Raw genomic sequence first — 21,826 nt, 5'->3', positions numbered from 1 at the left:
GAAAGAAATTCAAGATTATATTTTAAGTCATCGTTTAATTGAAGTACAAGAGTGGGTTTAAAACATATAACGGCTGTTAATGGGGCGGTTTATGTAACCCAGTTCACACAACTAAAGATCATGAAAGAGAAACAAACCAATCAATGCCTAATCCTGTGTTATTTCTTTTTTCAGATTTAAAAAATTTTATTTTTCAGTTTCATAGCACATATGAAGAACTAACATTGAGAACAGCAAAATGTGCCAAACTTTGCATTCCTGTATCTTCAAAAACACAGATCACATATCTGTCAAAATAACTAGAACTTCTCCCCATAGTAGGCTGCAGTGCCAACCATGAGTGCAACGGTTCCTCCTTGAGCGACTACACGAGCCCTCATCAACGTTTGACCCAGCTGGGAGTTTCCTTTCTTAAAGCTAATTAAACCGGCTGTGAGTACCCCAGCTGTGATCAAAGCACCTAACATACCAAACAGGCAGAGAAGATTCTCAGTACAAACGGCACCGAGAAAACCAATTACAAAAATAAATTTTGTACATCTAACAAGCAAATGACATCAAGGCATATCTTTTTCCACTACTGAGGTAAACTAGTGAGCGAGAAAACGTACATACTAAAAATAACCCTTTATCAGAGGAATATCAAAATTCAAAACCTGCCAAGACCAAATTTTAAACTGACCGCAAATTCGATGAAGTGAAGGTCAGAAAGTTCGAAATGCATTTGTATTTGTGTAACTAGCTCATTTAGCCTAGCATTGGTTCAGGCAATATGGAGTAGCAGGCATAGATTTGTTTGTTCACTTTACCTAGTTACAAGCAAACATGATAGAAGTCATGATATTTCAGGTATTCTTCCTGCAAATTCTCATCATACATTACTAGCTGTGTACTCATGCAATACAGCAGTGGTATCTAAAAAGGATAGAATGTGTGCAACTCTTTTATGGTGTAATGTGTGCAGCAGGGTAGTGTGTTTGTAAGCAGAGTACTACGAGGGACTAAGGGGATGTTTGGTTATAGATTTAGAGATCCAAGGGGTGTGAGATACTTCAAAAAGTGCTCAAAAGGCTGAGATTTCCACTCCTTAAGTTTGTTTTTAGAGTTGTCAATCTATCATAGAATCTGACAGACCCACAAAGTAGACGAATTATTCTATATCAGTAACAACATTTTGTAGGTGGCGTAACATCTATATCAGAAAAAAGTATCAAGACCCTTCTGTTTAATAACATTTTTCGTTTCAACTCCTTACCACCATAGTTTATACCTCTCAGCCTTGGCAATACACTTCACACTACAAAAGGTGTGAAATTTCATATTGTAACCCTGCTGTGACATTATTACCAATCATAGATTTCGAGTACTTGGATCACATAATCGGCATTTTCACAAAGACTCGCACACATAAAAACAAACTACAGTGCTGACCCAACAGTACTGATAAACGAAACCAAATCCAAAAATGCTCAAATGGGTGCAATTACTAGTATGACAGCTAGACGGCAGTACTGTAAACAAAGGAAGCCAAAAGGGAAACAATCACATCACTGCTAGAAAACTAAAAATACCGAAATGATCACTCGGATAAAGCATTTGGTAACAAGAACAGACAAACCCTCGTTAGTAGTCATCAATCATTTGTGCAAATACTAGAGGAATCACTGAATCAGAGGCCAAATCACCTAGTCTATATCTATATCTATATCTAATATACTATATTATAAAGCAAATAGCTTTTTGTTTACAATTTTAAGTTTCAACATTTCATCAAAACCAAATTACATCAATAACCTACACCAGTCGCCACCGCGACCAATCTCGGGTACCCTTCTAGTATTATTCCAAACTTAAATCTCTAAGGCCAAATCTCTAAAAATGAGGGGGTTCGGTGATAAAACCAAACTCCATGAACTTACATCAACTTATCCATTAACTTAGAAGCATAGTGAAAAAAATTAGGGCTAAACAATCGAAAAATTAATTAATTTTTTTTCAAAAAAACCCCTCAAATATACATATATGTGTGTGTGTGTGTGTGTGTATACAAGTAGATGAGAATTAATAAAAGAAAGGAAGAAAGAAAGAAAGAATGAATGAATACCAATGGGGACGAAGGGATTTCTGACGCGCTTTTTTTCAGGAAAAAGGCTTTCTAGCTCTGAATTTGTTCCCATTTCTCCAATTATAATTTTATATGAAAATTAGATTTATTTGATTTTTAAAATAACTTTGGGGGATATATTTTGAAAGAATGAATGATCTATTTGTTGTTGTTGTTAAGGAAAAGTAGTATGAGTGGCTGTAAAGGCGGTTACGCAGTCCACAAAACAAACTGGAGTTTTATGATCCTCCTCGTATCGATTTTCAGTTTTCACCCACCGTCAATCGCCGCCGTCTATCTATTTTTAATTTCCATTTCCATCATTTCGTGGCTATGCTTTTTAAACCGAAACAAACCCGTAAATTAATTCAACCTTAAAAAATTTACTTTCAAAAAATAATAATTTATTATTAGCAATGCTAGAGTGACAAACAAATTTTTACTAACATAGGTGGCATCCATAACCACCAATGGAGTTATTTCTCTTTTCTCTTTATTCACCCTTTCCCCATCTTTCATTGGTCCACATATGTTTGTAAACCTTGTTGGTAAAGATTTGTTTGTCAATTAAGCATTTTTCTATTTTTAATTTATCTATCCCCTCTCACGCAGAAACACATAACAAAAACCCTAACTCAAAATTCATCCCCCTCCTTCCCCTTTCATATTACATGCAACAATTCATCACATCTTCGACCACAACGAAATTATTTGTACGTTAATAACCATACCATTACTACCGCCGCTACATTGCGCGGGCACCAATCTAGTATAATATAAGTATGTAATGTAATGTAAGGGGTGGGTTAGGACATTTTATATTAGGGACCATTAGGAACATGTAACTTAGACATGTTTAAGTTGTAAGTTGTGGTGATGGTGGTCGTCGGCGGCGGATGATCATAGTAGTGGTCGGAGATGATGGTGGTTGTATAACTTACACATGTGTAAGTTGTAGTAGTGGCGGTGGTCACCGTCGCCGGAGGATCATGGTGGTAGTCGGAGATGATGGTGATGGTGATCGGAGATGATGAATAATGAATGATTAAGATTTATCCCTAATGTCCTTAATTTAAAAGTGTCCCTATATTAACTTTTACCAATAATGTAATGTGGATTTAAGTATCATCATTAATTTTAAAATTATTAAAACATTCTCTACTAATTTCGGTACCATATGAACCGGAGTTTTCGGTATGAATTATGGAAATGTGGATATCGGTTTATGTATTGTGTTTTGATAGAAGACTAAACAAATTTGCTTAGAAACAAACAAAAAGAAAGCAATAAACTGAAAAACTTACGAAAAAGTTTTAAAATGTCTATCAAGCATTTCTACAGAAATTATAATTACAACAGTTTTTTAAGCCAATACGGATTGAAATGTTGTTTTATAATTGCCATTTGTGTTTTTGAAATCAAAGCTTGAGGTCGTTCCTTGGCCTTAGTTTGCGGGAGAAATATTAAGTTAGCTTAATTAGAGGGTGTTTGATGTAAATATGTTCTCTAGTTATTCTCTTTACAAGAAAGCAGGACCCATTCCATTTTGATTTGTTCAAATTTTACGCAGTAGAGAACCTCTCCTGTCTCCTCTACTGACTACTCATTTAGACCACGTTTAATTACTCTATGTAACTATTAATAATACTTTATCATTTAGAAGTGGATGGAACTATGATAAGGTTTAATAGTTCATTAAAGTGCACTAAGGAAGAAAAAGAACAGAAGAAAATGACAAACTGTGTTAGGCAACTAAGAGAGTACATTTTCTCTTTGGAAAAAGCTTCAAACTTAGTCCCCACCTTCCAACTTTAAAATTGATTGTGATACAAGATGCCCAAATGAAAATTGTAGGCATCAACATGACTTTTGAAAAGATATGTTGGTCATGGTGATTACAGATATGTTAGTAATTACAGGGGATGGCATGGTAATTACAGATATGTTGGTCATGGTGATTACATAGAAGTTGGGTGAAGGGTGTAATCCGCATGGAGGCATTAGCATGTAGCAGCACGCGGTATCCTAAATTGGCATCAATATGACAATGTATATAGACGGTGGCACATGCATTGACCGTCTTTTTTATTTGGGCATCACTATTCCAATGAAAATTTCCAATGCATAAAATAAACTGTTACACAATAATGTCAAAAGTAATACACCATCAAAACTGTTAAGGATTTGCTACCTCTGATAATTTGTTAGGAACAAAACTCATAATGGAAAAGCACAGAATCTAGGATTAGTCACCCATGTTGCTTACCAGATATTACAGTTGTCGACTTCATTAATTCCATGTTGAAGCAGAACGGTCTTTGTGAAATTGATAGGATCCAGAATACTATGAGGAAGCAGTTACATCATAGAATATTTGTGATATACTGATTCTTGCTAGCCCACTCTTCATGACTTGAGATCATCAGACATGGCTGATGGTATACAATGTGTTAAAAGGATATTTTGAGTTGCTTTCTTCGCCATCTCGGTCCGCAGAACAACAATCTACAAAAACATAAACGTTCACTCGAGTCAGTTGGGCTGCCTGTATTCGTGTAACATGAGTGATAAATTGATGGATGGAAAATATAAGGTTTAAACTGGGTAGATAATTTAGTCAGGGCAAAGAAAAATATAGATAGATTTTAACTTTTCATACAAGAGCTTAGGAGATCATTAACTTGTCCATACTTTTGGTGATTTACTTTACTCATACCAGTTGACCCTTTATCAATAAAATACAGCCCAATTAACTATCTATCACATAAGCAGATTTAAATCGCACATTTAGCATGAAAAAAAAAAAAAGAGAGAGGGGAACCTGTTGATATTCGAGGTCAAACTTCAAGAATTCTTCACTACAGCTTTCCACCATATCCGCCAAACTTTTCAAATTCTTGACTGGCTTGTTGTTGAAGGCAAGAACCTACATGAATGAAACAAAAAACTAAACATGTGAGATAAAAGATGTAGACTATTGTATCATGAATCTTTTGTCTCAAAGCATAAATTTAGTCGAACAAAATTCTCAGTTTCACCTGCGTATTTACTATTTCTTCATACCCAATATTAATGTCAGCCACAAGAACCTAAAAAGAGAGACCCATATTAATTTTACCAACACAAAGTCGTTCATGCAGGAAAAAACACAAAAATTGTCAGGGGCTATTTGTGAGAAGAAAAGATGATCTGGGATAGCAAACAAGAAAAAAAGATAACTGACCTGAGAAATTACAACAAGTTGTTCATCAACAGATTCTGCCAAGGCATGTAGATGTTTATCCAATAGCTTTACTGGAGCATCAAAATCATAATCTTTTCCATACTGAAAGATTACTAAAGTTAAATTTTGAACAAAGCTTAATTTCAAGAAAGGAGCCCATAAATAGGTCGTTTTTATAGACGTACCTCGGAACGTAAATATGGCACAGATACAGCACTAAATACAAGTCCTCCAATAATGTAATAGGAGGGGGGCTTGCCTTCAATGTGCGCTGGTATCAGTCGAGTCTGTGTTGCAAGTTCTATGTTGAACTCACGTATCTTTGAATTACGAAGTATTTTTACAAAAACTTTATCACCACTATATTTTTGTGAAACAAGGTAACTGAAACCGATACGTTCTCCATGCCTGAAGGGAACTGGAACCGGTCACACAAAAACAACTGTGTAAGAATTTAGAAATAAAATGAAGAATACTTCAATCAAAAAATCTCCCATCAAAAAGGTAATGCGCACCTGTTCCATCATTAGCAACATTAACCCCATCAAAGCTGAGGATTATGTCAGAAGAACTCAAGACCTTAAAAGCCGGAGCAGTAGGATCGATTCTTTTTAGACGCACACCTTTATGCTCATTACCCATTCCCATTGACATACGCAGATCTGGGTTTTCCATCTTTTGCCACTCAACTCCAAGAATTGGGAACCCTAAAATATTAAAATCCAAAATCATGTAATTATATAAATATAGCAACATCTTTTAGGATTTTCACAGTTTGGTTAGTCATCTGACTTAGAAGGCAGAATGTACTATGCAATTTTGGACCTTGTTTAACGAAATGCTTTGCTTTTCAAAACTTATATATACAAGAAACAAGTAGGCATAATTAATTAATATTGTAACAATCACCTGTATATTCTCCATTCTTCTCATAGTCGTTAATAAAATGCATGATAACTGGGGTTGGTATGACGTAACCAATGTTCTCTGCATCTTCATGTTTAAGAGACTGAAATGCAATACCGACACACTTTCCCTTATCATTAAAGGCAGGGCCCCCAGAATTACCAGAGTTTATAGCAGCATCGATCTATAGATCAATAACATAAACAACAAGGAGAGCAAGTTAACAGATACATTCTTTAAAAGGTGGCAAATAGGCAAGGACATTAAGCAGGTAGAAGAACAGGTTTGGTGAAAACTGTAATTTTATGGGTTGTGGACCCAAAACACCCTACACCTAAATAAGTAGAGAGTCAAAAAAGGTTTGCATAAACTATATTATCTCAATACTAATCTAGATTTCGAATGAAATGACTTGCAATATTTGTATAAAAAGTTCTTTTTAAGCAAACTTTGGACACATTTGACCCATCAAAGACCTTTTTCGGACCTTTTAGAGATATAATATATGTTGTATAACTTAAATCGACTGATCATAAGCGTCTGTGCCGAAACTGCCAACTCAACATTTTCTAACAAAATGAGAGGGCACTAGATTTATACCTGCAAACCGAGAAGCTCAGTTGATCCATGAACATAAGATAAAATCTCTATGCGAGACACAACCCCACTGGTCACCGAGATTGTGTCTCCTCCAATAGGATAGCCAACAACAGTAACTGCATCTTGCAATGCAGGCAAGTCTCCAAACTCCAAGGGTGAAATTCCTTCCCAGAATTCATCATCGCTCACAGTCAGCATTGCTGCAACGCCATAGAAGAAAAAGGATGATTTTATACTAAGATTCTTAATATGAATAATTACCAAAAAACTACACATGCATCTATGTTTCCAATAATATGATGCATTAAAATAAAATAAAAAACATAGTTGCATCACAAGTTCTTGCAAACAGAACTTTTTATCTTGTGTGTATAATATCTAATAACTACTTCAAAGAAAAAAAAAAGATAATCAATCAGATAACATCAACAATAAAGAAACTTGTATCCATTTTTTGGACCTACAGAGAGTGAAGTTCTTCCCAGATCCGTCATCATTCACAGTCAACATAACATAATTGTCACGCAACGCATAAAAAACGTCCACTTCATAATGAAACTTATACAGTATGGAATCATCATAAATGTTCATCTCTCATCCAGATAATCTGATATTCCAAAATATAAAAATATTCACTTTGTAAAAAGTTTTTGCAGATGACTTCTTTTTGTCTTCATATATTACAAGGTCTACAAGCCATGCCTTCAAAAATATTTCAGAAAACTAACTTATCTAAACATCTGAAAAAACTTAAATCCTTTTTTCTTGGAACCAAAAATTAAAACAAATACAAGCTTAACCGCTTCTTGGATATGTCCCCTAATATTGATTACTACAGTTCCAATAATCCTATCCAGTAAAAACCTACCCATAGGAAGTTAACTCAGTCAGTAAACTTACAGTTCTCAGATATATATATTTTGAAGCCACTAAAAAACTTGAGACCATATATATCACATATGATTTCTTTTATAACATACATATGATCAAAATATTGAAAACCTTCATTTACATGTGATTCTCCAAGAATTTCGACTCATTATACCATCCATTTCCTTCTAAAGGCAGAAAATTGGTTACACGGGCATCTCAAGTCTATTACAAGTCCTAATAGACCGACTCACCCACCCGTATCTAAATATCCAACTACGTGGGGTCTAAAGTAACAAACTATGTAACAAGAATAAAATATAACACAAAATGATACTAAATCACATAGCTAGCACAAATAACAAATGTATACAAAATATATCACAAGAAGAAAATATAACACAAATTAAATGATACTAAATGAAATAGCTAGCACAAATACAAAACAGATATAACACAATAACAACTAAAACGAAAAACGAACCAATATCGCATTCGGTCCCAATAGCAAGAACAGTAGCCAAATACTTAGTATCCGAACCGCGTTTCTTAACCTTAACCTGCGTATAATGCTCAACCGAATGCGCATTCGTCAACACTCTCCTCCCACTTATTATAAACCCACTACTACTCGAACTATACTGTCGTTTTCGTTGCCACGGTAACGAAAAATTCGGCTCGGTATGAACACAAAACACTTTCACAACAGCATCCATTGATGGTACTGCCTTTCCCACATTCCCTGCCACGTCATCATCATCATCATCATAGTCACCGACATTTGTACTATGGTCATTCTTGTACCTTGATGACCTCCTGTCGGGTGACTTAATGGTTGTGACGTCACTGGGTTTTTCGTTTTTCCGGCGTTTTGAAACACGGCGGGTGGTGGTTGTTTCGACGTCGGCGGCGGGGGTGGTGGTGGTGGTTGTTATTGGGTTAGGGTTTGGTTGTGAATCGATTGTTTGTTTGGTTTTCAGACCGCGTTTTCTTGTGTTTTTTTCCATGTTTTGTTTTTCAAAATTTTTTGGGGGGATTAAGGATGTTTTTATGTTGGGGGTGGGAAGGAAGGAGGGATGACAGAACTAGAAATCGATATTCATTGTTTCTGTTCTGTGCGGTGAAGGAGATGATGAGATGGGCTTTTTGTGTCTATATAGCAATAAAAAAAAAAGCCCATGAATTGTAAGCCCAAGTTAGTGTTGTCAATTTGTAAGCCCAGTTACAGTCGAAGACTTTTTATTACTGTTTCTGACTTTTGAGTTATGTAAATAAAAAAAAAATACAAGTTATGTTTAGTGAGTAAATACTTAAATATATATAATCTTCATCTTCATACTTCAAATGTTTTTCCAACAATTGCTATGAACTGAACAAACAATGAACTACATACCAAATGAAGAAAATCATATTTTGGACTAACATGTTCACATTGTTAAAAACATAAGGGATTTTCTAATGACAGCCATATAGGCTGTTTTTTAGCACTAATTACTTTCCAAATTTAAGATGTAATTAATTTGGATATTCCTTCCTTTGACTTTTGATTTAGTCCGTTCCTTATGTTGTGAAAGGAAACCAAACATTCTAACTTAATCCAAAACATAATGCCTTATTCAAAAAAGAAAAAATAAATACACAGATTAAAAAATGATAATTTTAACACATAAATAAACAAACCAAAATATCATCCAAAACATAATGTCTTATTCAAAAGTTCGTGAATCAAAAAAAACAAAAAGTTGTCTTAATACTTCAAATTAAACAATGGATTGAGTCCAAGGTCACCAGCCATTTTCTTCCTCTTGTTTTGTGGATTATTTGAAGAGACATTTTCTCCAGCAACATTATTCTCCTTATTATCACATTTTGTTTTTGTATGTCCTAATTCTTTGCATATGGAACATCTATTACGCGACTGATTTCCCAATTCTTTCCCACCCTTCATACGCCTCTTTTTTGGACGACCTTTTGTTGCTGATTTCGGGGGGCACAAAATGTTGTATCTTTTTTCCGATTGAGTGCCTTGAGTTGTACTTGTTTGAGTCAATGACACGTTTGGTGATAAACGTTGCATTGCACTACCACTTTGAAAAGAATCTTGACTCCAACGCAAAGGAAAGTATATCGGCGGTATCTTAAAACAGTTCTTGTGAAGAAGTGCCCGAAATATATGACGACAAAAAATTCTTGCAACTACACGAAGCAATGTGACCATCCCAAAATACCTTATGATTTTTATGATTTCCACTGTCAAAGTATCGTACAATAAAGTCATTACCTTCAACGTGTACAATCAAATACTGGTTTGCTCTTTCAAATTCAACTTGAAACTTGCTGAAAGCAAACGGTGTAAGAATTCCATAAGCTTGTGCTTCCAACGGGGATTTTGTCTTTATAGAAACGAGTGCAAGTGTACTTGACATTTTATCTTTCACCTCGCGAATTCCAATTTCTTCAACGGCTAAATCAACCTAAAAGTATATAAAAAGAAAAAACAAGAAAACAACAAAGTGGCTTAAAAAGAGCATGACTATGAAGTTATAAAGAAATATAAAAATCATGATATAAATTTGTAACGTAGTACCTGTTTAACAAACTCTCTCAAACTTGTGCGAGAGAAAACAAATCGTTTAATAAAAGCATTAATGCTCTCTGATCTGCTAGTTGATTTCATTCCACCAAAAAAATAATTTCGAAGATAGGCAGGAGCCCATGACTTCCTAATTTTGTATAAGCCTTGCACATGATTGTTTTTTTGCAAGTTATACTTTGCAACAATTAATGGGCAACTATGTTCGAATTCTTCTATAGACGACATCTTATAAAGTGTATAGAAATCACCACACCAATTTGGTACTCGGTGCGAAGAAGAGCTGCAAACCAACTACTAAATTTAGAAGTGATATGCCATATACAAAAGCTATGTTTTTTAGTTGGCATTTCGGTTGCAATTGCTTTCGTCATCCATGGATCTTGATCTGTAATGATTGTCTTGGATGGTTTTTTCATGATGGATACAAAAGTCTGCATATTAATTGAAAGAAAAAGGATATGAATAATATACTACGAATATATAAATTAGTTAGATATTTGAAAGACATACCTTCATCAACCACGTAGATGTTTTAACAGTCTCATTACGAAGAAGCGCACTTGCAAACAGAACAGTTTTTCCATGATTATTAATGCCAACGAAAAGTGCACATGGCATGTCATACGCATTGACCTTGTAAGTTGTATCAAATACAATTACATCACCAAATTTTTTATACCAATCGAAGCTTTGAGGTTGACACCAGAATATGTTTTCTAGCCTCATATCTTCATCAACCGTGTAATCATATTGAAACTTATTATTTTTTTCTTTTGAAGCTTTCATATAATTCATAAGGTCCATTGCATCATTATCTCCAAGTGCTCTTCTCACTCTCAAACAAATTATGGACATCTTTTTCTTAGAAAGAAAGATCACCATGTTTCACTTGTTTTTGAAGTTCCATTACATTAATAATCTGTCGAACATTGAGTCCGGCCTCTTTATATAGTAAAATTTGTTGTTCATCCTCTGGAGTGATAATGCAGTTAGCAGGAAGAAAATGCATTTCCTCGGGTGACAGTAATTCAAGATTGTGATCCTTTACAAATGTTGTAACATGCCATTCTTCAGGAAATATATCATAACTCCTTTTCAAAGTAACACGCATATGAGCATTGCACCCACATTTTATTGACCCCCTATTTCTTTGATTCGTAGAAAGATCAATTAATTTTAATCGCTTCTTTCCTTCACGATGACAACAAATATCACGTCTAACTGTCGTATCATTTCTTTTATGAGACCGATCTTTGCGAACCGTAAATCCATGTTGTTTCGCATAATTTTCATAGAAAAGATATGCCTCTTGAAAAGTGCTAAACGTTTGACCAATAAAAGGTTCATTATTCAATGTTTCATTGATAATATCTTCATCGTATTCCTCGTTCGGGAGATTGTTCAAATCAAACATAATTCCTACCATGCAACAACGTTAATAGTAACTGTTAATAGACTAGATAATTAAATACTCAAGTTATGGTTTTCAAAAGTCTGTGTAAACACTCACAATAGTTGACAATTTATATTTAACAAATACGATAACATTCACAATAATAAAAGAACAAAATTAATAAAACACATCATATGAGTATGTAAACTAATTTGTGTCTTGAAAAACAATTCATATACATTTAGATTGTAAAGTAAGTAGATGAACATGAACTTAAAATTAAAATTGATATAGACTATCGTATGTGTATGCAAAAAATTCAATAACTATTTATCAACAAAAACATATGTCATAATAATCAAGTACTATATAATTGAAAAACAAAAACATGAAAGGTTAAGATACATACATACCTACGAGAGGAGAGGCAGAACCGCAGAACAATGATAAAGGGTTTATGAGATTTTATTTTGACAAAAAAAAAAGTGTAAATAAGAATTAGAGGTTTGAGACAAATTAGGAAAGAAATATTGAATTAAGATTATTTTGATTTGACTTTGACTAAATATATGGACGACCCCTAAAATCAGTTGGAGGGAATATCTAAATTAATTACATCTTAAATTTGGAAGGTAATTAGTGCTAAAAAACAGCCTATAAGGCTGTCATTAGAAAAACCCAAAACATAAATACTAGATTGGGTGTTCTTTATAGACGATGTGAGGGGAGCAAGACATCCGGTCGGGGCACATTTTTGAAGGGCACAAAAGTTTTAAAAATTTTCTATATATATTATATATGTAAAAGTTTAATATGTTATATATTTATATTATATATATATATATATATATTAATCGATGGCAAGTTTTGAAGGATAATGTTAAAGGTTGGAGTCTCAAGTCATTGTCTCAAACTCATTGGGAAAGTCGTGTTGAGAGTGTTAAAGCTATCAAATTGCAACTTGTCGACGTGTGAGAAGCTTTACTTGAAGTTGGAGAAACTGATAAAGATGATGCAACAACAAGTGTAACAAATTCACTAGCAGAAAAAGAACTTGATGATTTTGTGGTATCAATTGTCATTTGTACCAAGTATTAAACCAGATGAATCTAGTGAGTAAAAAGCTTCAATTAAAGGATATGCATCTCGATGTAGCTATCAAATAAATAAACCAATTGATTGAGTACTTCAAGGATTATAGAGAAACGGGATATTCAAAAGCAATTTATGAAGCAAATGAGATTGCTCACGTAATGGGTATTGATCCGATTTTCCCACAAAAACGTGTTATTCATAAGAAAAAACAGTTTGGTGAAAATTCGAGTAGCCAAGAAGCTTCATTTACCCCAGAAGAGAACTTTAGAGTAAACTACTTTTTATTTATTGTCGATCAGGTTCGTTCTTCCCTTTAGTTAAGATTTGAGAAATTCAAAGAGTATGAGAAATTATTTGGCTTTTTGTTTCTACATAACTTGAGGGGAATTGAAGATGAAGATCTTGTGTTGTCATGTCAGAGTCCTGTAAATGCACTTAAGTTTCAAGAAAGATTAGATATTGATGCCAATGAACTCTATATGGAGTTGAAGTTATTTGACATGTCACAAACCGATGAACTTAACAACCCTATAGATGTTTTGAAGGTCTTGAAACAGCTTGGTTAGTTCCCGAATGCAACCATTGCATATAGAGTATTGTTGACTATTCCGGTCACGATTACTTCTGCCGAAATCCGACCCGTGTAAACTAAAGGGGTTTTAACTTTATGCTTGATATTAGGCATGAACACGGGTCAAAATCCGGCCCGACCCGTGCAAACCGAAACCCGATGATTTAATAAAATCGAAGTCATAACCCGATCCATTACCTTACGAAAGGGTTAGTTCGAGTCGGATTTGAGCGGCTTCGGTTCAGTTCTAGGGTTGAATGAACATTTTTACAAACATAACTTTCACTTATTAAATTATATCTATGTATTTTTTTTTTTTTTTGGAAAATTACTACAATAGTCATACTTAAGAGACTATATCCATATATGGACACCTACAAAAAAGTTTACCACAATGGTCATAATATTCTTACCACATACCCTTATTAGTAAAAACTGACAATTAAATGATAACAAGTATTTTTGTTGTATCCCATATTTGTACTATTTGTTATATTCTCCCATAAAATTTTTTCTCTGTTCTTATTTGGTTCCATTGTATTCATTTTTTTAAAAAAAATTTTAAAAAAGTTTCTTATTTTCCTATATACTTTCTATGGTTTTAGGTAAAATAAAACAACTATTCAAGTAAAACAAATAAAACAATAGGTTTTCTTTAGTGATAATCACCGTGCATCATGAAAATCATCGTACGTTAATTGCTTCGTGAATCTTCGTGCATCAATTTAACCATGATCTAAAGGTCAAGATCTTGTCTTATTTGTTTTACACTAATACTTTTTTTACAATACCCAATCCCTATTTTCTATATATATATATATATATATATATTACAAATTATTATATCTGGTCGAATAATCCACGTAATCAAAACAAGTCCATGTATTGAGTTATTTGTTAGTGTCCTTTTTACATGCATATCTATACTACATATTAAAAATTATAACCCCTTGTTGAAAGTTACATAAGGGTAAATGTCAGAAATGCCCTCACACAAATTAAAAAAAATGAAGTACCATGTGAACTAACACCCTTGCATGCCTATTTCTCTTAAATTCTTATTGAATTATTATCCATATATGGTAATTATTTTTTTTAATTGATTATCAATTTCTTAATTCCCCAAAATCTTTCCTCTTTCACATAATCATGTAAATACAACCCTTTTTTGCAACAATATATGAACGACCAGATTTTTTTAAAATATCTTTTCATTGTTTTGATAGTCTGACAATAATTACCATAAACAAAATACACATTATTTATGATGTTGCGTAATTAATTGTCCACGCCTACGTTTTTTGGTAATCGCGACATGAGAAGCCTGAACCATGGTATCCGCCGCAACGCGCGGGTACCATGCTAGTATATATATATATATATATATATATATCTTCATTTATCCATATAAAGCTATGATTTATTTCTGTTTCAGTTATTTATTTATTTAAAAAAGACATATCCAAAAATGAATTATTCAAAAGAAATAAATATAATTAAAGTATCTTTTGTTTGTGGTGATAAGAAAAGAGGTTTAAAATGAATAGATCTATACTACATATTAAAAATTATAGCTCCCTGTTGAAAGTTATACAGGGAGAAATGTCAGAAATGCCCTCATACAAATTAAAAAAAAAACAAAGTACCATGTGAACTAACACCCTTGCATGTCTATTTCTCTTAAATTCTTATCGAATTATTATCCATATATGGTAATTATTTTTTTTAATTGATTATCAATTCCTTAATTCCCCAAAATCTTTCTTCTTTCACATTATCATGTAAATACAACCCTTTTTTGCAACAATATATGAACGACCAAATTTTTTTAAAAATATCTTTTCATTGTTTTGATAGTCTGACAATAATTACCATAAACAAAATACACATTATTTATGATGTTGCGTAATTAATTGTCCACGCCTACGTTTTTTGGTAATCGCGACATGAGAAGCCTGAACCATAGTATCCGTCGCAACGCACGGGTACCATGCTAGTATATATATATATCTTCATTTATCCATAGAAAACTATGATTTATTTCTGTTTCAGTTATTTATTTATTTAAAAAAGACATATCCAAAAATGAATTATTCAAAAGAAATAAATATAATTAAAGTTTCTTTTGTTTGTGGTGATAAGAAAAGAGGTTTAAAATGAATAGAAAATTAAATCTTGTTTTAAACATCTTATGGTTACTTAAAAAATCTATAACTTTTAAATTCATTTTAAACCTCTTATTGTATCATCACAAATAGAAAAAACTTTAATTGTATTTATTTCTTTGTAATAACTCATTTATGGACATATATTCTGTTGAAATGAAACCGAAAGTAAAGTAAACAGAAATTTTTAGAAGAAGTTAAAGTATATGTAGATAAAAATAAGATAGTAATAAGTATTAATCAATTAATCCATCATTTTATCTAAAAAGTACTAATATTATATAAAATATTTTTTTTATATATAGAAAATATAGAAAAAGAGTAGAAGAAACTATATACAAATTTATACTAACAAATATTGATGTCAAAGTTTGTATAATATTGTTGAGTACTCTTAATGACTTTTGTTATGTTTTGATTGGTTATTATCATTTCTTACTATAAGTGTTAGGTAGTAAGAAATTTGTGACCAAATAAGTAAGTGTTTTTTAGGGATTAGTATCTCATAATGTAAACAACTTTACATGAATTGTTATAATGTGTATCGAACTTCAATCTTGTGTGTTGTATGTAATGAACTTTCAAATCTTGTGCATTGTATGTATTCAACCAATCAAAACTTGACAAGTGGCAACTTATATGGTTGTCACATATACTCGGATACATACAATGCACAATATTTGAAAGTTTATTACATACAATACACGTGATTGAAGTTCGATACATACTATAACTATTTATGTAAAGTTGTTTACATTCTAAAATACTAATCTTTTTTTTAGGTATCTAAAGATAGATATATACCTTCAAAATTGACCAATTAAAGAATTTCCCTTTTTCTTCTTCTTTCTCTTGAGTCTTGATTAAGTAGACCTTTTCAATATTTCAATGTCACATATATGTATATATAAATGTTTATTTGTATAATTTTTGTCACTGCTGAATCTGATCAAAATGGATAGAAATACACAAAAACTTAACGTATCGGAAACATCTAATTAACTCATATTTTATGCATAATTTAATGGGATAAGTATCCTGGAATGTAACAAACTTTGGACGAATGTCTATAGTATAAAATAACTAAAGTTTTATGTATTGTATGTAAACAACTTTAAAAAATGTTTATTATACGTAAGAAAACATACGTGACAACCATATAGAGTTATCACTTGTCTGATTTTAATTGGTTGAGTACATTTTCTTACATACAATAAACATTATTTTCGAGGAGTTTACATATAATACATACAACTTTAGTTATTTCCTACTATAGACATTTATTCGAAGTTTGTTACATTACAAAATACTTATCCTTAATTTAATTAACAAAGGTGTAGATGTCCCATCATTTCTCTGTCCTCTGTGGTAGCATGGTGGAAACGTGTGATCATATATTTGGTCATTGTGAAGTTGCTTCAAATTTTTGGAACCTGGTTGCTAAATGGTTACAAATTGATTCTATTTCATTGCATGGTTCTACTGGTATCATTCTTTATATTGATATTATGCATGCTTCTCTTCATAAAAAAGCTATTATTGAAGCTATTATATTTTGCACTTGCTGGTCCATTTGAAAGTATCGTAATGAGAAAGTTTTTAACAACGGGAATCAGTGAAAAGAAACTCTTATTGACTTAATTATTTCTCAGTCGCATATGTGGTATTTGTCTAGGTGCAAAAAGAACCGGATCTCTTTGATGGAATGGCTTAATTGTCCACTCTTTGTTACCTAGGTGTTTATGAGTTATTTTGATTTAAGATATTGTATGCTTTGTTATTATTCTGTTATTTGTTATTTCCTTGTACTCCTGGGTTTTCTAGTGTTTCGTGACCTTTTATTTTAGAATTTTGTTAATGATAGCCTTTAGGGCTGTCAGTATTAGTTAATTTGATGCATTAAAATTTGTACTTTGTCTTGCGAAAATTCAGGGGGCGGTTATTGATATATAAAGTACTACTTTTTATGCATGTAATAAGCTGTTAATGACAACCCTTAGGGCTGTCATTATCATTTTCCTTTATTTTAATATAATATTTGTTCTTAAAAAAACACATATTTTGACTATTCTTAAAATTACTTATGTTTTATAGATTTATGCTTTTATAGATAAATTGTTGCTAAAATATTTCATAAATATAAAATTTAAAAATTTCTTCATACATTGAGATTTTGAACGTTAAATGGATCCCTAAAATATATACAAGACTTTGACTCTAGCGCATTTTTTTAGAAATTTCCTTTTTCTTTTTTTGAATCACAAACGACTGTTTGCTCACAAAACTAAAGCATTTGAATGACAAAAGTGAGTTTATTGCAGCAACTCAATGATGTATGCAAGAGCTGCTTCAACCCACCGAAGATTCTTGTTTCTCAGAAAATACTCAACTTCTGGTACGCCCCTTAAATTCACCAGGCTTGATGATGCCCTCCAACTGTTCGATGAAATGCTTCAGAGACAACCTCCGCCTTCTATCGTAAAATTTAATAAGCTCATTGCTGGTATTGTTAAGATGAAACATTATTCCACCGCCCTTTCCCTCTTTAGACATATACATTCGATGGGTATCGATTCTAATATCTATACAATCAACATTTCTATTAACTGTTATTGTCGTCTAAATAAAGTTGGTTTTGGTTTTGCCTTATTAGCCACCACCTTCAAACAAGGTTATCCATCCATTTTATCAACATATAGCACCCTCATTAACGGGCTTGTCCAAAGCTATCGGGTTTTTGATGCTGTTGAGTTATTCTACAAACTCGTTCGAGAGAAAGTTTGTGAGCCTGATCAGGTTATGTATGGAATCGTTATTAATGGGCTTTGTAAAGTAGGTCAAACTAAAAAGGCCCTTAAATTGCTCAGGTTCATGGAAAAAGGCACGTGTAAGCCAAGGGTAGAACAATACAATGCAATCATCGATAGCTTCTGCAAAGACAAAATGGTTGATGACGCGCTACAACTCTTCAGCCAAATGATTGAAAAAGGTGTTTCAGCGGACGTCATCACTTACAATTCTCTGATTCATGGTCTTTGTAACTTTGGTAGGGAGATTGAGGCTACAAGAACGTTGATTGATATGGAGGAGGACGGAGTTCCTCCGGGCGTTGAAACCTTTAACATTTTGGTTAATTCACTTTGCAAGCAAGGAGCCATGAAAGATGCTGAGCTTGCTGTGCAAACAATGGTACGGAAAGGTCTACATCCTGATGTAATCACTTATAGTGCACTAATTCATGGATACTGTTTGCGTGGTGAAGTAGATGACGCAAAACAAGTGCTAGATCGAATGGTGGAGAAGGATCTTGTACCCAACATAATATCATACAACACCCTCATAAATGGATACTGTAAGAAGAGGAAACTCAATGAGGCCATACTTCTTTTCCAAAAGCTTCAAGATGTGGGTGTGATTCCGGATATCTTTACACTCAACATCTGCATCAACGGTTGTTGCCGCCTCAATGACGTGAGTTACGGTTTTGCCTTATTAGCCACTATCTTCAAACAGGGTCATTCCCCTAATTTAACGACTTATAACACCCTCATCAATGGGCTTGTTCTAAATGATCGGGTTTCTGATGCTGTTATGTTATTTAAGAAACTCCTTCAAGAACACGTTTGTGAGCCTGATCAGTTTATGTACGGAACTGTTATTAACGGGCTCTGTAAAGTAGGTCAAATTAAGAGGGCCCTGGAAGTGCTTAGATTCATGGAAACAAGGCGGTGCAAACCCTGGGTAGAACACTACAGTCCAATAATCGAGAGCCTCTGCAAAGACAACATGGTTGATGATGCACTACAACTCTTCACCAATATGACTGAAAAAGGAGTCTCTGCCGATGTCATTACTTACAATTCTCTGATTCATTGTCTTTGTAACTTTGGTCGAGAGAGTGAGGCTACGAGAATGTTGATTGATATGGGGGAGAAAGGAATTCCTTCAGATGTTTACACCTTTAACATTTTGGTCAATTCATTTTGCAAGCAAGGATCCGTAAAAGACGCAGAGCTTGCTGTGCAAACTATGGTACAAAAAGGTCTACATCCCAATGTAATCACTTATAGTGCGCTACTTGACGGATACTGTTTGCGTGGTGAAGTTGATGAAGCAAAACAAGTGCTAGATCGCATGGTGGAGAAGGATCTTGTACCTAACGTAGTTACATATAGTAGCCTGATTAACGGATACTGTAAAAAGAAGAAAATCAAGGAGGCGATGACTCTTTTCCAAGAAATTCCAAAGAAGGGTTTGATTCCTGATGTATGTACTTACAATACTCTAATACAAGGTTTATATGAATCCGGGAATCCCGCAGTGGGTAAAAAACTGTTCAATGAGATGCAAGCCAAGGGTGTGACTCCAGATATAGCTACTTATAGGATCCTATTCCATGGAATGTGCAATAATTCCCATTGTTCTGATGCGTTGGCTCTTTTTCGTTCTTTGGATAGCAATGATTTGATGGAAGATGTTGCTCTTTATGCTATATTGATTGATGGCTTTAGAAAATGTGGAAAGCCAGAATTGGCGTTGGACTTGGTTGATGAACTTTTGGCAAAAAGTTTAAAGCCAAATATGAAGACATATACGGTGTTGATACGTGTGCTTTGCGAAGAAGGGTTATTTCATAAAGCTAAAGATTTGTTTAGAAAGATGGACGAGCATGGCTGTTTGCCAGATAGTTTCACATACAATGTTATGATACGAGGTTTTTTGAAGAAAAACGAATGTCAAGAGGCAGAGATATTCCTTGAAGAAATGATCAACCGAGATATTATGCCTGATTATGCTACTTTGAAGATGTTGCTAGACCTAATTCCAAACACAGGGCAAGATTCACGAATACAGACTATCATTCATAAGCTAGCAAATGAAAGTAAAGATGAAGTTTAACGTCTCAGTTCGTTTCCTGAAACTTCTAAAGGTACGTCGTGTTCCAATTTAACTATTTAAGGATATTAATATGTAGCTGTATGTAGTGTAAGGATTTCTTGCCTGCTGGCTTATGTTATATAGAACATGATTTAACAATTAATATAACCAACTCTATCCTAAAGAGAAAAGGATCAATGAACGATATTATTTCTATCCAACGAATTTCCTTCTACAACGAACTCCAAATTGTGTTTAAAAATATATATAACAAAAGTGCAGAAATCAGAAAGCATGCCATTGAGCATGGGATAGCTCACATTTAGATTGTGGTAGCAAGGTACTGCCATATTGGCATTTAACCATAGCCTGGAAAAATGGGCATCTTGGCTTTAGCCTGATATACTGTTGGATCCGGTATTCCGGTGTTAAATATCCAGGTGGTGGAAAATGGTTGCTCAAGGCTTTCGCTTGCTGCTCCATATTTGCTATGTGAAATATAAATGAAGAAAAGAAATCGATTTAGCATGTTTATTTACAGCCTCAAGGAGGCATCTATATAAAGCAAATGGCAAATTTCCAAAATTTTAGGTATTCTACCGTCCCGAAAAACCGGCACAGGCCCAAATATATGTGTTTGGTATCCGGTTCTTGTTTTTGCTCAATTTCGGTATCATATTAACCGGTATGGTACGGTTCCTGTACTTATCTCATCCCTTGGATAATTAAAGCTCCACGTGGATATAATAGAGGTAAAAACTTGCCATATTTTTAATCTTGCTGAATTTTATCATGTATTTGACTTACTGGTTTAGTAGCTTTCAATTGTTCTCTTATCATACACTTTTGTACTTCGCAAACTTATAATAGTTATCAAACTTTGTTTTACATATCAGTTGTAAACCATATCCATATAATGGGTTTCTAACAATAACGGGTCACTCTCGTTCTTGTTGGCTGTTGCAGCCCCATCCCGAAGAAGTTAAGAGTGAAGTTACACAGAGAGATGAAAAGGAAGGATTTGATATATATTACCGAGTACCTAGAATACATATTAATAAACAAAAAATACACTCATTATAAAACATAACCCATATATGACTGGGGAAGATATGTTCTAATGCCCATTCATTATTAACCCTACTAATTGGTAACCAATACCTTGCAACATCCGCACACATAAGTATCCCGTGAATAGTCTGAGATCCACCATTTAACCCAATAAATTTCATCATTAAAAGCCTTTTTATTTGTTATCCTTATAGTGAGTGGCCTCATGATGAACCAATAACCAGTAAGTCTTAGTGATGTTGGCTCGTCATAAGGGCAATAACAAGCACACACTGAGTCGAAAAGTGAGGGCATTGGAGGGAAGCTGGGTTATGTTGGCACTTGGCAGCACAACGGGTGAAAGGCTATTTATGG

The 21,826-nt window shown here is 33.6% G+C and overlaps 4 protein-coding genes across 4 annotated transcripts; 1 reads left to right on the top strand and 3 right to left on the bottom strand.

Moving 5' to 3' along the window:
• Positions 1 to 2,414, bottom strand: LOC122588651 (RING-H2 finger protein ATL48-like). The gene is made up of 2 exons (XM_043760806.1): positions 2,105 to 2,414; positions 1 to 460 (listed from the first exon to the last, which is right to left on the bottom strand). The coding sequence occupies exons 1-2, from the start codon at positions 2,175 to 2,177 to the stop codon at positions 300 to 302; spliced, it is 234 nt and encodes a 77-aa protein (XP_043616741.1). The 5' UTR covers positions 2,178 to 2,414; the 3' UTR covers positions 1 to 299.
• Positions 2,415 to 4,206: 1,792 nt separating this feature from the next.
• LOC122588430 (protease Do-like 9) lies at positions 4,207 to 8,813 on the bottom strand. Its single transcript, XM_043760540.1, has 9 exons — positions 8,188 to 8,813; positions 6,834 to 7,033; positions 6,237 to 6,417; positions 5,843 to 6,034; positions 5,513 to 5,745; positions 5,328 to 5,429; positions 5,143 to 5,193; positions 4,926 to 5,030; positions 4,207 to 4,609 (listed from the first exon to the last, which is right to left on the bottom strand). The coding sequence occupies exons 1-9, from the start codon at positions 8,708 to 8,710 to the stop codon at positions 4,511 to 4,513; spliced, it is 1,686 nt and encodes a 561-aa protein (XP_043616475.1). The 5' UTR covers positions 8,711 to 8,813; the 3' UTR covers positions 4,207 to 4,510.
• Positions 8,814 to 9,450: 637 nt separating this feature from the next.
• LOC122587602 (protein FAR1-RELATED SEQUENCE 11-like) lies at positions 9,451 to 11,154 on the bottom strand. Its single transcript, XM_043759778.1, has 4 exons — positions 10,810 to 11,154; positions 10,548 to 10,730; positions 9,985 to 10,177; positions 9,451 to 9,899 (listed from the first exon to the last, which is right to left on the bottom strand). The coding sequence occupies exons 1-4, from the start codon at positions 11,152 to 11,154 to the stop codon at positions 9,451 to 9,453; spliced, it is 1,170 nt and encodes a 389-aa protein (XP_043615713.1).
• A 6,624-nt stretch (positions 11,155 to 17,778) lies between these two features.
• Positions 17,779 to 21,442, top strand: LOC122587017 (pentatricopeptide repeat-containing protein At1g62930, chloroplastic-like). The gene is made up of 2 exons (XM_043759077.1): positions 17,779 to 20,453; positions 21,368 to 21,442. Exon 1 carries the CDS (start codon positions 17,852 to 17,854, stop codon positions 20,420 to 20,422), a length of 2,571 nt encoding a protein of 856 aa, XP_043615012.1. The 5' UTR covers positions 17,779 to 17,851; the 3' UTR covers positions 20,423 to 20,453; positions 21,368 to 21,442.
• The last annotated feature ends 384 nt before the right edge of the window (positions 21,443 to 21,826 follow it).

The sequence above is a fragment of the Erigeron canadensis genome, chromosome 2, assembly GCF_010389155.1.
Source record: "Erigeron canadensis isolate Cc75 chromosome 2, C_canadensis_v1, whole genome shotgun sequence".
NCBI classification, from domain to species: Eukaryota; Viridiplantae; Streptophyta; class Magnoliopsida; order Asterales; family Asteraceae; genus Erigeron; species Erigeron canadensis.
This window is presented reverse-complemented; position numbering and strand designations above follow the sequence as displayed.